Below are 16,255 nucleotides of genomic sequence, written 5' to 3'. Positions count from 1 at the left end.
AGGCTCCCACAGTTTCTAAACAGTCGGCTCACAGCTGGCGGTAAGGTTTTCAACCTTAGGCGCCGGCCGCTTACTACCCCGTGGAAAATACCTGGTACTCATTTCTGTTAGAGGGTGAGCCGACCCCAGGGCTATACTGCTACTGGAAGGATTAGATCAATTGAAAAATGCAGTTACCTAATCGGGAGTCGAATCCGCGACCTCCCGGCTTGTCGAATAGTGCATCAACCAACTACGCTACCATTCAGTAGCACTTTTGTAATTCGGGCTTTCACTGATTGTGGTAGTTAGTCGAATTAGTGGGGTCTTACTGTATAAATTTAAAATGACGGGAGGGATGAATCTCTCAACGTAGTTTGTGTGCTGCAGGTGAATTGATGTTAAGCATTATTTTCCAGCTTGTCCGTCACACCGAAGCTGTTCCAAGTATGGAAACCACAGGACTGTTTTTTTGACTTGGCATTGATTTGTTTGTGAAAATGTGTTTAACCGTCGTGTAGAACGTCAGTCACTTGGTGTTAAAATGACATGGTCTTGATGTTTACTGTACTATGAAAGGCTGCATGGAATTATTTTCTTGCAGACTGCTTTTAGTTGTACTTGTTTGCGCACTGCTTTATTAGCTGATTAAAGTGACCTTCACTGAGAAGATACGAGCTAGTATGCTTGTCTCTTGCTGAAAACCTAACGCGTCTTCAAGAGGCCGATGGAGCACTCATTATTCCATACAGCATGAAATCAGTTGGCAATAACTTATGTTTTATTTGTAATGTGACACAAATACTAAACACCAACATATTCCTTGATGATCAGTAAATAGCTCATCCTACCATATCCTCTTCCGGCGATCTTCATGTGTTCACTGCCCAAAGGATATCTCTACCAAAATTCTGCATACGTCTCTTTTTTTCACATGACTAGCCCTTCATAAAGACCGCCTCTGTGGTCTAGTGGTCAGAGTTCCTGGCTGCAGATCCAGAGGTCTGAGTTTGATTCCCGATGCTACCAGACTATCTGAGAAATAGTGCGTCTGGAACGGGGTCCACTCAGCCTCGTGAGGGTATTTGAGGAGCTGTTTCAAGGAAATAACGGCTCCGGTCTAGAAAACCGAGTTTAACGGACGTGAGGATCAGTTGCGCTGACCACCTGACACCCTCTATCCGCTAAAGTAGGCACTTACTTCGCCGACAAGTGGCGGTCGCTCGGTCGGTATAGTTCGCTTTCGGACTACAGGGCACGGAGTTCGTTTTTGTTTGTAGCCTTTCATAAAGTCCTTTATTTGCCTGCCCAGGTGCTACTGGATGGATATGATAGTAATGTAATCTGTTCGCTACTGTGTTCATGTCTCACTTTTACCCGATATTTATCTTGACACCTTGTGTTCGTATTTTAATTTACATTTTCCTCCAGATTGTGGCTAGATCACACAAGAAAATCAAGATTAACATCGTTTCTTCCATCTTTGAAAAGCAAACTACAGTCACACATTCTTAGACATGTTCGGAACCGTACGGAACGCTTGTTAAGTTCGATAAGTTGGTCCACTCATCCGTCCCGTCTGTACGCATGAAACAACTCGAGAGCTGCTGGACTGATTTTCATGAAATTTGGTACTTAGACACGTTTACGAGAAACTGTCGAGCGGCTTGAGTTTTCATTGATATCGGACATGTTTAATGACGACTTTACATGAAGACTGGCTTGCGTTTCTGCACGTATCCGTTTCGTACCCATTGGAGAGAAAAGTGTTTCGAACAAACGTTATAGAGAAAATCGTAATATTTTGCCAGAGAATTTTCCCGTAAGTAATGCGGTTTTCGAAATGGTCACTCAGAATGGATGTTACTAATATCATTTCGAATCAAATTCGACGATTGCCGCGATATTACCTCCGTTAGACCATGACCGCTTCCTTCGTAATTCTTTCCAGTTCATCCGTCGTCCTTCCACTTGGCGCTGTATACTCAAGTTGCTAATGGCATTGTTAAATGGCACACACATTCAGTAATCGACCAGAACACAATTGCAGTTAAGAAAGAGTAAAAAGTCTTCATTCAGTTTAGACTGCTCTAAAAATGACGTCACATTTTTAATACAGTGCGGCCGGGGCGGGAAGCTGACCACTCATCTCTGTCTAGTGCCGAGGTCAAGAATGATGGAACCATACTTTCACTCCCCCATACGTCCTCGTGTCTTTTTTCGTAATTAAGGTCAAGGACAACTTTAGTCTATTACTGTACTACTCTGAAACATACTCTTATTAAACAGTTTACCTTTACTTTACTTTACTTTCCTTTATTTTACTTTACTTTACCTTTTACTATACTCGCGAAAGAGCCCGCTTCTCGTTCGGGATTTTTTTTTCGGAAATTGAACTCTAAACCTGCTGTTACGTGAAATTACCTGTTATGACACTCGTATGTTTCCGTTGACCTATTTTCTGTTATTCACCGCTGTGGTTCTGCATAGTGCATCTTGTACGAGTTAAATGGTATGGAAGCAAAGACACGACATGGATCGTTTTGCACTGTACCGCCTGTTAACGACAGTCGAACAAGAAGACCAGAAGTGAAACATTTTAAGAGGTGGACGACACCATACGAAAGCTCGATACTGTATTACAAAAACAACAGACTCCTTGGCTTTAGTCCGCAAGCGAACTATACCGACCGAGCGACCACCCCTTGTCGACGGAGTTAGTGCCAACTTTAGCGACATTTAGGGTGTCGCGTGGTCAGCGCAACGGTCCCCAGGGTCGTTTAATCTCGGGTTTCTAGACCGCAGCTGCTAGTTTTCCATTCAAATAGCTCCTCAGTTGTCCTCACGAGGCTGAGTGGCCCCAGTTCCAGACCCACTACTTCTCAGAAAATCTGGTAGCGCCGGGCATCTAACACAGGACCTCTGGATCCGTAGCCAGTTAACTCTGACCACTAGACCACAGAGGCGGTCCTCGACACTATATTATCAGAGCTAAGTAATTGCAAATGAAATATGCGACCGTGTTTTGTGTGTAGCAAGACACAATCAAACGTTGTGGTCATATGGAGGCCCCTGGAGATTCGCTAACCTGTCTGAGGGTTTTCATTCTTTTATGCACTCCACCCAGGCTGATGCAAGGGTAGTTCGTGAAAGGAGGGCGGTTACAACCACTACTCATATAATTCAGCACGGTATTACCTGATTACGTTTTTATGTTCAGTAACAACGGTGTTGCTTTGCTTATAACTGAACACTGAAATATGTAACACTGGTCAGCCTGAACTGCCAAAAATGTTTTCCTAAGAGGCCGACGACACCCAGAGTCAGTTATTTTTTACGGTTTTTACAGGGGTATTTAGTAGGAAATTTAATCAGAACTCCGGACAGGTTTCTTGGGTTGAAAATTCGATGTCACGTGCACCTGAGCAGTTGTTTATTTTCACGCTTGCGTAAGCCTGAGTAACAGCGTTTAAATCAGTAAAAGTCGATGACTTATTAATGCCCGTTGATATCGTAAAATAGTGGCGATTTTATACGGGTAAAAGGATTTGATATCGATATATATTCAGCATATTTACATATCGCGAAATTTTCTTGGTAGCAGGAAATTGTTCCCAGTTATTCTGAAGTTCTATAAAAACCGGAACTTCAGTCCATTGTGGAAAATGTTTAGATTAGAGAGAATTAAACGGGGAATAAGCGTGACAGTTCTGTAGTGCAGATGAAGTCAGTGTACATTGTTCAAGAAGAATTTTACTTTGTAAGATTTGAGGCTTTCACGGCGGTGACTATGAAGAAAGCAGTCTTCTGGGATTTGGCACCGTGTATATGTGGTGTTAACCGACGTTTCGGAGGGACGTATCGTCTCCATCTTCAGGATAGAAGAAAAAATACAAGAAATCTGCAAGCGAAGAGACCGTGAGAACCGGTAAAAGCAGACTGTGACAGTCACGGTCTCTTCGCTTGCAGATATATTTTTTCTTCTACCCTGAAGATGGAGGCGATACGTTCCTCCGAAACGTCGGTTAACACCACATATACACGGTGCCAAATCCCAGAAGACTGATTTCTTCAAGAATTTTACTTGTTTTTATCTTTTCTTAATTCCACAAAACGATAAGGCGACTATGGATTATGGATTCCATATCGATTGACATTCCAGGAATTAAATTCAGCAGTCAGGATAATGGTCTCGTTAGGTTTTGAAGATTACGGTGTTCTGGGTTGTAACGATTTCAAAGCCGAAGAAAGTCTGACTTTTCGGAGGAAGATATCGCCTCCATCTTCAGGGTCGAGAAGTAAACCAAGCAAGAAACTAACTGAAGTAAGGGACAAGCTGAGCTGTCCGCTCGTGGAAACTCAGACGTGATGTAGGCTAGTCAAAGTCTTGGCGATACGTTCCTCCGAGACGTCAGGCCCCCGTCTGACTACAAGGCGCTACAACCCAGAAGAGCCTGGTCTTCATAGTCACCGCTGTGAGATGAGTTTATTTGGATCGCTTATCAGTATGTGAAACCAGTCATACTTTCCAGGCATTTCCTACCTAACATATAGGCGAAGGACTCTAGTGGACTGGACACATTTCCCATAGCGCTTCGCTGTTGTTTTAATCTCGTGTTCATTTACCTGTTGCCGTTTGTCGTCACTTCTCCTTCTGTCTGAAAATGTAGCTTCATTTGTACTCGTAAAAGTCTCATCTGGAAGGCTTATTTTTTGTTAAATGATTCTGAAATGGCTTGAGGAGGGGCGATTGCTTTTTATACGTTTTTTTTCCTCCCCAGTTTCTTGGGGTAGGGTGAGACTGTGTCCACTTGGTACGGCGAACACTAACTGGCCTGTTTTACTGGCCCCGGATGATAGATCTATGGTAGTATATAGCGTGGAGCAGTCGGTGGAATGAGAATTGACAGAGAAAACCGAATTTTCGGAAAAAAACTGTCACATTGTCCACCACAAATCCCAAATTACCTGATCTGGGCTCGAACTCGGGTCGCCGCTGTGGGTAGCCGGAGACTAACCGCCTGAGCTATGGCACGGACCATGTGCCGAACTTACAAGTTGTTTAAGGCCGCGCCATAGCTCAAGCAGTTAGTCGCTGGCTTCCCACCTCGGCGGTCCGGGTTCGATCCAGGGTCTGATCAAGTGGGATTTGTGGTGGACAAAGTGGCGATGACGCGGGTTTTCCCCGAGTACTTCGGTTTCCCCTTCCAGTCTTCATTCCACCAAATTCTCCATCATCATACTCACCCGGGGCAGGCTACAATAGGCCAATCAGTGGCCGCCGTGCCGATTGGACCCAGCTGGGCTCAACCCTCCACTAAGCGAATTACAAGTTGTGTAATAGCTTACATAGAGGTTCTCCTATATAATCGTGCTGTTGGGTGGTTACAAGATGCAAGGTTGCTGGTTGTGTGTTTCATGGTTAAACGTAACGCCAGTGGCTAGTGTGCTTTTACAGTTTTGACGGTAGTTGTAGAAGAACGTGACGTATGAGAAATTGGAGTCCCTCCGGAAACGATGCTTGTAGAAATGTGATGTGTTATTTATCTTATATTTACACTGCGTCGGCCACTTTTTACTGTACTTTGCCTTGTGAGCGCTCAGCTTTTACTGTCACGTACAGTGTACCTCTTTGTGTGAGCGTCATTGAACAGGTTCACTCGTGGTTTAGCAGAACACTTCTTATTATTTATTTTAACTGCAAGTGGGCTTTTACCCGATGACAGTGGTACTACAATAAGAAACAACATATAATAACGCAGCACACAAAATAACACACCAAGCTCAAACAAAACTACACAAACAATAAAGGGCACACTACACACAATGAATACAATGCAAATACAGTTACGGCGACAACAGATACAATTACAACTACAGTTATATAAATGAATATTAATAAAAATGAGCGTATTTTACACTAAACAGTAACAGTAATGAAATACGTGATATCCTGAACTGATGCACTCACATTTCACCTTCACTTCGCCTTATTTATCACTTTCCTAACCCTTTTCCTAAAATCACTTGGTTTACAGGAGAGAGTCCCTAAAGCATCTGCAGGTATTTGGTTCCAGAGCTGGATGGTCCTATTTACAAAAGAATGTTATCAGATATCTCTTTTCTGCTCCTAATTTTCCTATTATGATCGACCCTGCTCAGATAGCATGGTCTTTGTAATCGGTCACCTATAGCCTTCCAAAGTCGTTCTCCCGTGTACTTTTCTGCGCTGTGTCAAGGTTTCCAAGTTCGAATCATTTCTGTATGTGCAAATTTAGCCGCTATGTTTTGCACCCGGTTTGGGCTCATTTATCTGTCACTTCCTGTAAAGATTCCAGTACGTCGCGCCACATTCAAGAATCTGACGCACTAAAGATGTGTAGGCTAAATTTGAATTATACTATTTCCCTTTTTAAGAATATGCATTGTAAGATGAAGTGTCTTTCAGGCTTTCTTTCATCGCGTAATTAACTTGATCAGCCCAACTTAAATCGCTGTTTAAAATTATAATTATAATTTAGTGAAATGAACTTCACCTAAATTTGGGTACTAGTATTTGCGCTATACCAGATGTAATGGTTTTGTTGGAAACGGCATTTTCTGTTCGGTCCGTGTAAAGTGATTATAAAGAAGAGTTCAGTTGATAATGTGACCAACCCGTGTGGAGGCGGGTTCGAATACCTCCACCCTGACCCTGTAAGTCGTAGGAGGTGACGAAAAGGGAAGTCTCAAATGTGAGACGGTAAAATATGGTCGCGAGTACCAAGGGACTCTGACCCGAGAAAGACTGCGCTGGCAAGGGCCTGCAGCATATACAAAAGGCAGACCCGTCCTCTCGTCAGAGAGGGACTCGACACCAAGATTTACTGACTGACTGACTGACCGACCATCAGTCACAATCTGACTTTGACTTTGACTTGAGAATAGTCGAGTTCCGGAGTTCCAAGTGAGCAGTTAGCCCAGATTTGGGCTCTGCAAGGGAGACCGAGAAGATGGCTGTGGAGTGTTGTCCAGCTGACAGCGGCGTGACCACGTAAACTTAAGAATCTCCATCTCGGCGACGCTCCCAGGAAGCGTCGCCGAGCAATAACCAGTGTTGAGATCTGTTACCTAGCAACTACTATTGAAAGCAGACCGAGAAGACTTCAGCGTGGAGTGATTTGTAGTGTGGAAGTCAACAACAGTTTTGTAGTTGTTTGAATTTACGACCTGTTAAGTGGTCAGAAAATCTATTCACCAATCCAAACCTCGCCTGTAGTCACTAATACACGTGACAGCTTGTAGAGTTGTCGTGTTTTCGTGCATGTTCTGTCATTAAGTGATTTTGGCTGGAGGTTTATTATTATGCGAATGTTTGTCACCGTACTTTCTTTAGCCCGAGGTAGAGGCAATAAGTGTCGTTGTTAGCCACTGTGTTCTTACCAGCCGAGTCAGTTACAAGGGACCCTTTTTTTTATTATTTGCTTGTTAATGGTTGTAGCTGTTAATGATTACATCATGAATCGGATTATCGGTATCTGTATGTGTATCTTATTAATTCTTAAGCCCTATATCATGATCCTGCGTATACCGAAGGTCTTTAGTTTCTCCTCACATATTCCTGTTTTATTCTTAAAACCTCTGTCGTGGCCGTAACATTATAAATGTTTCTCTTGCCGAATTCTCCTTGCAGACTGCAATTCTAACCATAAGTTCGCTGAATGGATCACTTCACCGTTCCTTCCTTGTACGAAATCACCGTGTTCAATCCGACAGTGTGTCCGTTTGCCGACTCATATGTTAACTTTATGCGCAGAATCCTTCTTTAAAAGCTAGTAGTCACGTAGTTACTGAACAAATCCCCAGCATTTTGTCGAACCCGGAAGTTTAATTACATTCCCAGTAGCCGCCGTGGAACCCTATCCTGGTCTAACTGAATTCGCTCTTCTTCCATCCTGTTTCGTTAATATTCTTTTTAATGTCCTGTGTATGCATAGGGATAGAGCAGTCGGTATAGCGACTGGCTACGGGATAGACGACGAGGGGTCGGAGTTCGAGTCCCGGTAGGGGCGAGATTTTTCTCCTCTCCACGTCCAGACCAGTTCTCTGGCTAACCTAGCCTCGTATTCAGTGAGTACCCAGGGCTCTTTCCCCAGAGTTATAGTAGCCGAGGCGTGAAGCTGACCACTCAACTGCAACTAGTGCCGAGGTGAAGAGTCTACATCCACTCCCACATACGTGTTCGGGACGTAGTTCTTAATTAGTTAAGCACTGGGAGTTTTTTTTTTCCTTGGCACTACAGCCCCAGTGGGCCTAGGCCTACCTCCATGAACTGCGTTCACTTCGGTTTTTCTAGATCTTACACATTCGGTAGGACTCCTTTGGCGGGTGATCAGCTCGTCGCAAGGTCTCTGCCTGTACACAAACACAGAAAAACGCAAACACACAAACTAAACATCCATGCCCTGAATGGGATTCGAACTCACGATCCCGGTTTCCAAGCGAGCGAAGACAGTACATGCCTTAGACCGCTCGGCTACCGTGACCGGCTAGCAGTGGGAGTACCGTTCACATTTTTACCTGTCCATGCCAAGATGTTCCAGGTGGTCTCTTCCTTTCATGGTTTCTGACCAAAACTTTCTGTATACTCCCCTGCCCCATGCGTGCTAGATTCCTCTCGCCTATTGACTTGATCATCCCAGTAATATTTTTTAATATTATCAAGATTCTCTTTGTGCAGTTTCCTCCAGTCACATGCTGTTTGATGCGAATGCAGACAGTCAGTATTATAATCCACAGCTGACCGATTTTGGCGAGATTTGGTACCAGTATCATGCCATTTTCTCCATCTTGGCATTTTAAAACTTATTTTCAGTAATATTTTGAACATTATGGCCGTACAAAATTGTAAGGTGGGAGATGCGCAACATCATTCAGCATAGGATCCTGAAATTGAGTGTGATAAATTGAAAGCCCTTATCTAGGCAGTTTCAATAAAATGGAAAATACTAACTCGACCACTGTGCGAAATATTCGTAGTGTTGATTATAAATGATAGTGTACTTGACTTCGCAATTTATTATGCTGAAATGTTTCATATTTGTTAGAAGTACACATGGCCTAAGAATTTAAAAAGTCAAATCTTTCGGAATCCTAAAATTGTATGCAGTAACAGCGGACGCTTTTAATACTCGGTGTTAAGTATATAATTATTGATTTCAACAATTAGAAAGAGTAGTGAAGCAGTTGTTTGTACAAATTCATACCAGTATCAAAAACAAACAGACTCCGTGGTTTATTCTGCAAGCGAAATATACCGACCGAGCGACCGCCGCTTGTCGGCGAAGTTAGTGCTAACTTTAGTGGATAGAGGATGTCGCGTTGTCAGCCCAACGAATCCCCACGGACGTTAATTTCGGTTTTCTACACCGGAGCCCTACTTGCTTGAAATAGCTCCTCAGTTATCCTCACGAGGCTGAGTGGACCTCGTTCCAGACCCACTACTTCTTAGGAAGTCTGGTAGCCCCGGGAATCGAACCCGGACCTCTGGATCTGTAGCCAGGAACTGTGACCACTAGACCACAGAGGCGGTCTCATACCAATATCTAGTGTACATTGTTTGGTGCAGACGTACTGTCCCCCCCCCCATTCCAGCGTTCGTGTCTTACGAAGATGTGTCTAGGTACTGCTTCCTCCTGGCTCGTATCTAGTAGAACATTCTGAGGGCCGTTACCCTTGTTACCTAATTTTCTGGATAGGTCGAGATTCCCGTCTTGTAATTGCGCTTTGAAGTTACCAATGTGTCCCGTACCCTTCAGTCACTGGTGCAGAAATAAACAGCAGCACTAAAATTCGCATAGTCTGGAGTGGAGTCTACTTGGATCCGCTCGGCACGGCGTCTTCTGATTGACCTATTGTGCCTGCCCCGGGTGATTATGATGATGGAGAATTTTGTGGAATGAACTTTGTCCACAACAAATCCCACTTGACCAGATCCGGGTTTGAACCGGGGCCGCCGCGGTGGGAAGCCAGCGACTAACCTCTTGAACTGTGGCGCGTCCTTCACAGCAGCACTAACACTACACATTAATTGCATCCCACTTTTATCTTCCCTAAGCCATTTACATGGAATTCGCCCAATTTCAAATGTGCCTTTGATTCTGTCTATGAAAGTTGGATTAGTTTGTCAGATGGCATAGACGGTTCTTAAGATTTCCCTTACATTCGTAAGTTTTCTGTTCAGGCTTCTTTTTTGTAATATTCGTGTCCGCTTTTTTCTTTCATTTCCAGGATTTAATGAGAGCAGTTCCGTAAAAGATTCGTAACAGAGCTATGCATTCCAAACGAAGAAAGGTAGAGTCCTCATCTCATAGTGACACAAACCGGCATGACGAGCAAGAAGCCCTGGGGAAGTGGCAGGTGACACCTGTGCTTGACGATGATGTCATGTCCGATAAAGTGATGCTGCTTGACGTCTATGTAGACAAAGTAACGGATCCGAAACACACGTCTAGGCTGATCCGGGATCTTAACGCTCTGTGTCCCATACCATCTCTTCAGCATCTGAAGAGAGTTTCGAAGCTGGGGATGATCCTTAATTTGGCTCCGGAAGAAGAAACGCCCGAAATTTGCCTTCAGAAGCTGAAAGATTGGGGACTAGACACCGCAGGTCTTGGCTGTGAACCTAGGCGTTTACAAGTACCAGCAGTCCCTCCGAGGACCCGTCGTCAGTATGAGGAGGCCATGAAATTATGGCCTTGTAACTTTCATGAAAACAGATACTTGGAGAAGGTTCTTAGTGGGAAGTTGTTTGATGATACGGACCGGTTAGAGCAGCAAAAGTATATGACCAAGTGTTTGGAGGCTGCACGCTATAGTTCTGAATCTGGCGGTGCTGGGGTTGGAGCACTGGTGGTAGATCCGGCAAAGAAACAGATTATTGCCATAGGTTACGATGATAGAGGTAGATACCATTTAAAGCATGCTGTTATGGTAGCCATTGATCTGGTGTCACATTCGCACGGAGGGGGCGCCTGGACTGTAGGAGATAAACAATACTTTTTGAAAGATGATGTATCATATAAAAGTAAAGCACACATGCAAGACGTAATCAGTGATCCAGTGGTAATGAAAGGGGCCAAACGCCATTCCAGCTGTGAAACTGTCAGTAGTCAAACTTCGAAAGTTGTTGGGTCTGATTGTGCGAGCGGAGGACAGGAGGAAGCCAGATCGAGGTACAGTCATGGAAGTCCTGGCTCCAGTGATCCCGTGCTGAAGACAGGTCCTTACATCTGTACGGGATATGATGTATATGTAACTAGGGAGCCATGTGTCATGTGCGCCATGGCAATGGTTCACAGCAGAGTTAGGCGTGTGTTTTATGGTTGTCCAAGTCCTCATGGGGCATTGGGTACAACTATTAAACTAAACACTCTGAAATGTCTCAATCATCACTATGAAGTATTTGCGGGGATTTTGGAAAGCGAGTGTAAAAATATTCTAACCACATGCCCAAAGAACTCAGTCGTGAACTTTTGAGCAGTGTATTGGCACTCTTCGTGCTTTCGAACTCAAGCAGAACCCTTCAGAGGTAACGTAAGTGCACTCTTTAACATGTACGTTCTCAACATATTGGGAAGCAGTATGAAAACCAGAAGTTCCCTGAAAAACTGTTCCGCTTTTCACGAAAATATCCTGTGACAAAGAGAGAAGATTCGTTTATGCAGGCTTTTCCGTTTGTAACAAACTCATCCACTTATAATATTTGTATGGCTTTAATATCCGTTGCCGATAATGTATATAATTAAGTTTCATAAGTATCGAGGCGTGCCGGATTTCCATGGACAACTCAGAAGGAGGCCATCAGTTGCATACATAACTTGCAACCAACATTGCCGTTGTCAGTAACATTTCGCCAAGAGTAGTCATTCATGAGCACAGGGATTCTCTGGTTGTAGTGCAGCCAACATTTATTTTGTGGCGGCGAAGCGAAATGCTGTTTTCAGACGTTGGTGGCACTGATTTAAACACCGCACAGCTGTAGACTTCACCGTATTTAAGCTTCGTAGTTTTCCACAGGCCCTCCAGGCAAATTCTGAGATTATACTTCTCCTTCCGTATCTTTTCCAGTTCGGTATTCATCCCTCAGCCTACTGTTCTGCGCTGTAGTGTGAGATACCGAGTCTCGTAACATAAGCTACACGAACAAATAAACAGTTTCTAGTATGTAGCTGAAAGCTTTTCGCAGGTAATACCGAATTTGCTTGTTACAGAGATCGCCTCTGTGGTCTCGTGGTCAGAGTTCCTGCCTATAGATGCAGAGGTCCCGGGTTCGATTCCCGGCGCTACCATATTTTCTGAGAAGTAGTGGGTCTGGAACGGGGTCCACTCAGTCTCGTGAGGATAATTGTGGAGCTATTTCAAGGAAATAGCGGCTCCGGTCTAGAATACAACAGCCGTGGGGATCCGTTGCGCTGACCACGTGTCACCCTCTATCCGCAAAAGTTCGCTGTTACTACGTCGACAAGCGGCGGTCGCTCGGTCGGTATAGTTCGCTTGCGGACTACAGGCCACGGATTTCATTTCTACTTGTTACAGATTTTCTGCAACCAAAACAAAGGCAGAGGAGACAGATTTCTTGTTAGTGCAGCTTTTCATAGATTTGTAAGGTTATTTCGGCTGGTGCTCATCTCTCGGGTGACTGTGATAATCAGTCTAAAACCACTGTACCCTTTCCTCATCCAGTCTATAGTAAATTGCCGAATTCGCGAATATACTGCTCAGAAATTGAAGGAAAATCCCGTTCTTGTAGACAAACAGTAAATGTTTACAGTGGCAAAACCTGCCCACGTAGTTCTTATAGGAAGATCGCACATGCACAGTCGTTCTTCACATTTGTTGTACGGGTAGACTGGCGAACAAAAATACTCGTATATTGTCACGTGTTTATGGCACAGTGACTAATAATAACGGGTGCTTGATTGGATGATTGGATTTATTGACATTTTCTTAGAATCACTCGTTGCCAGAATCACAGTAACGCAACAATAGCTTTTCAGCGGAACTTGCTCAGTTCTGACTGGCTCCATTCTAGCCTGCTCTACGACTTACTTCTGATTTACAGCTGACCTGAACTCACAGTTATTGTTGGCTTCTCCTTATATAGTCTCAGGTAGGACCACGGCACAAAACATCCGTTGCCTAACAGTGGATATATGCGAACCACATAGAAAACACCTATTGCGACACCGGTTCTATTTTATATACAGCGCCGTTACATAGCAACGGAAGCTATCCTATTATTGCCTACATATTCGTTGCCGCGGGAATGTGTTTACCGAGTCGTTCCCTAGCAATGGGTCTGAATCCCACAACATTCTTCGTTTGGCTTAACAGTTTATCTGTTTAATCATTGTATATATTAACTCAGTTTCATTTTACCTTAAACTTTGTAATTTTTTAACAGCAGGTTCAGTGTTTTAATAAATTTTTAGCTGCAGATTCTATCGAGCAGTTGGGTGAGATGAGAAAATCGATCTGTACCCTAAATGGTAAGTTTATTAATTAACAATAAATGGGGAATAATGCTAATGAGATACACAAGTTTCTGACTGTAACATGAACAGTGTTTTGACGATAGGTTATACACGTTGGCCACTATCAAAACCTGTGTTATGGTCCGTTACTAATTTCGTGCATAGTCCCTGGATATTTGAATACAGTATTTGCTGGCTAATTTATGTGGCTTCTAAGAGTTGCCCTCTGGCAAAAATAGACTTTTGTATGTAGTAAATTAAATTCAAGGCCAGTGAGGTATGCACGGTTGCAAAGACGTGCTTGGAAAATATGTACCACTCTTGTTTATCTTCATGCCTGTTGCAGTTCTTTTGTGATTTCTCCGTTACAAAGAAGAAACGCCGTTGTTAGAAAGAACACGTGGTATTAATACTTTTCATAACACTTGCCACTCTTACGTCATAAGCTAACATGGTGACCTGTCAATTATCTGCATTGGCTGATATCTCGAAGACAGCTGCTGTGCTTTATGTGTACGCTTTTCATGTTCTGGTGGAAAATATATTCTTTTTACTTGTCGATCACAGTGGCCGCGCGGTCTAAGGCATGAATAGTCTTCGCCCGCTCGAACACTGGGATCCTGGGTCCGAATCCCACTAGAAGCATGGACGTCTGTATGTTTATTCGGTGTTTGTGTTCTTCTGTGTATAAATTTTTTTATTGCTAGTGGTGTGGGACTAAGTCCCTTGTACTGCGACCACTTCTGGCCTATTGTACCAGCCCCAGATGATAGGTGAGGGTGATTGTGGAACAATTGGTGGAATGAAGATTGGCAGGGGATCCGAAGTACTCGGAGTAAACCTGCCCCAGCGCCACTTTGTCCACCACAAATCCCACTTGACCAGACCCGGGATCGAACCCGGGCCGTCGCGATGGGGAGCCAGCGACTAACCGCTTGAGCTATGACGCGGCCCTCTGTGTGTAGATAGTGGCCTTGCTACGGTCTGGTCCGCCCCCCCCCTCCAAGGGGTCCTACCAACTGTATACTGTATAGAGCAAGAAACTGAAAATGCGGCCAAGGTCCACAAGGGCTGTAGAGCCATTAAAAGGAAAAGTTTTCTCTGTGCTTAGCTAATTAAGCACTACGCCATTAAGACATATAGGAGGGGTGGCTGTATAGATCCACGTTTTCTTGACCTCGGCACTTAGAAGGGGGCGGTCAGCTTTACATCCCGGCCACTTTACCCCCAGGGAAAGTTCTCCCGGTACACATTGGATAGGAAGTTGAATGGGCCCCACAGCCGGTCTGGACGACGTGGCGAAGAGAACATTCTTGAACCTACCGAGACTCGAACACCGACCGTCTGCCATCCAGTCACTATACCGACTACGCTATTCCGGCTCCTGTAGAGCCATGTATTTTTTTTTTACTTTTATTAATTTGATAAATGTTACTGTGCTTGTAATATATCTTCCATCATCACACTTTATAAGTCACATTACATATACAATTGGGGCACGCGGTAGCGTAGTTGGTTGAGGCACTATGCTACAAGCTGGAAGGTCGCGGGTTCAAGTCCCGATGAGGTCATTGGATGTTTTCCAATTGACCTAATCCTTCCAGCCGCACTATGGCCCTGGGGTCGACTCAGCCTCTAACAGAAATGAGTACCAAGAATCTTCCTAGGGAGTAAAGCGCGGCCGGCACGTAAGGCTATGGGCGTTAATGGCCTGTTACAGGGAAAGCTTTACTTTTTTTATTTTTACATATGTAATTATTCCGTGTACTGTTTGTTTTTAATCAATATGATCTAATGTTATAGACGTCCAACAGTAAACAACTTACGTTCTGAAAGTCTAGAATATTCTGTTGTTTGCACCACGTATGCGTGTTTTTAAAATTGCAAATAGAGAAACCGTTACTCAGATGAGATCTAAATTTTTGTTAGGGCGGTGGGTCCCTGACTCAGATGGTTAGTCGCCGCCTCCTCATCACGCAAGCCCCAGTGCACTTTGTAATCTGTAGTGGACAGAGTGGCACTGGGGAAGATTTCTCCAAGGACTTTGATTATCCCTAACTAAATATTGTATCAATGTTCCGTACTTGTGTGTCGTCAGGGACTGATACAGTGAACCCATTTGAACCCTCAGTGTCAAGACACCAATTCTTATCCGTCCTTGTGCAACTCAGTCAAAATATGCTTGGTTTCGATGCTTCTTCTTTCTGCTTTATACACAGAACCAAGCAAGCAGATATAACACCAGATAAAACGAAAGCAACATATTCAACAAACAAGTCAAAAGCCGTGGCATAACATAACCCGAATGAAACATCTAGAAGCGTATAATACATTAAAAGGAAAGCAGAGCAGACTCTTTAAATACACCAAGTACACCTGATGATGGCCAGTTAGGCCGAGACATGTGAAATAAAGCAGAAGCATCGAAACCTAGCGGATTTTGACTGAGATACACAAGGACGCATAAGAATCAGAGCAGTATTCAAGTTTATACACATTGCAACAGAATGATAAAATATAATACAAGTACATTGTCACGTATATATTTTTCTTTCCTTGGCACTACAACCCCAGTGGGCCTAGGTCTACCTCCATGAACTTCTCCGTTTCGGTTTTTCTAGATGTTAGACATACGGTAGGACTCCTTGGGCGGGTGCTCAGCTCGTCGCAAGGCCTCTACCTGTACACAAACTCAGAAAAACGCACAGAAACATCCGTGCCCTGAGTGGGATTCTAACCGAGCGAGCGAAGACAGTGCATGC

General features: G+C 44.0%; 2 protein-coding genes across 4 annotated transcripts in view; both read left to right on the top strand.

Annotated features, from left to right (window-relative positions):
* LOC111870204 (probable inactive tRNA-specific adenosine deaminase-like protein 3) overlaps positions 1–12,293 on the top strand; it is a 41,169-nt gene extending 28,876 nt beyond the window's left edge. For both annotated transcript variants that reach the window (XM_023862299.2, XM_023862298.2), the window contains exon 3: positions 10,249–12,293. In XM_023862299.2, the coding sequence (XP_023718067.1) occupies positions 10,291–11,496 (1,206 nt within the window). In that variant the 5' untranslated portion in view covers positions 10,249–10,290 and the 3' untranslated portion in view covers positions 11,497–12,293. The remainder of the gene's footprint in view (positions 1–10,248) is intronic.
* LOC111870203 (transcription factor CP2) overlaps positions 1–16,255 on the top strand; it is a 193,325-nt gene that overhangs the window by 22,759 nt on the left and 154,311 nt on the right. The gene's annotated exons all lie outside the window — the stretch shown is intronic.

Source organism: Cryptotermes secundus, unplaced genomic scaffold (genome assembly GCF_002891405.2).
Source record: "Cryptotermes secundus unplaced genomic scaffold, Csec_1.0 scaffold1182, whole genome shotgun sequence".
Lineage (NCBI taxonomy): Eukaryota > Metazoa > Arthropoda > Insecta > Blattodea > Kalotermitidae > Cryptotermes > Cryptotermes secundus.
The sequence above is the reverse complement of the archived record's forward strand: the minus strand, read 5'-3'. Positions and strand labels throughout refer to the sequence as shown.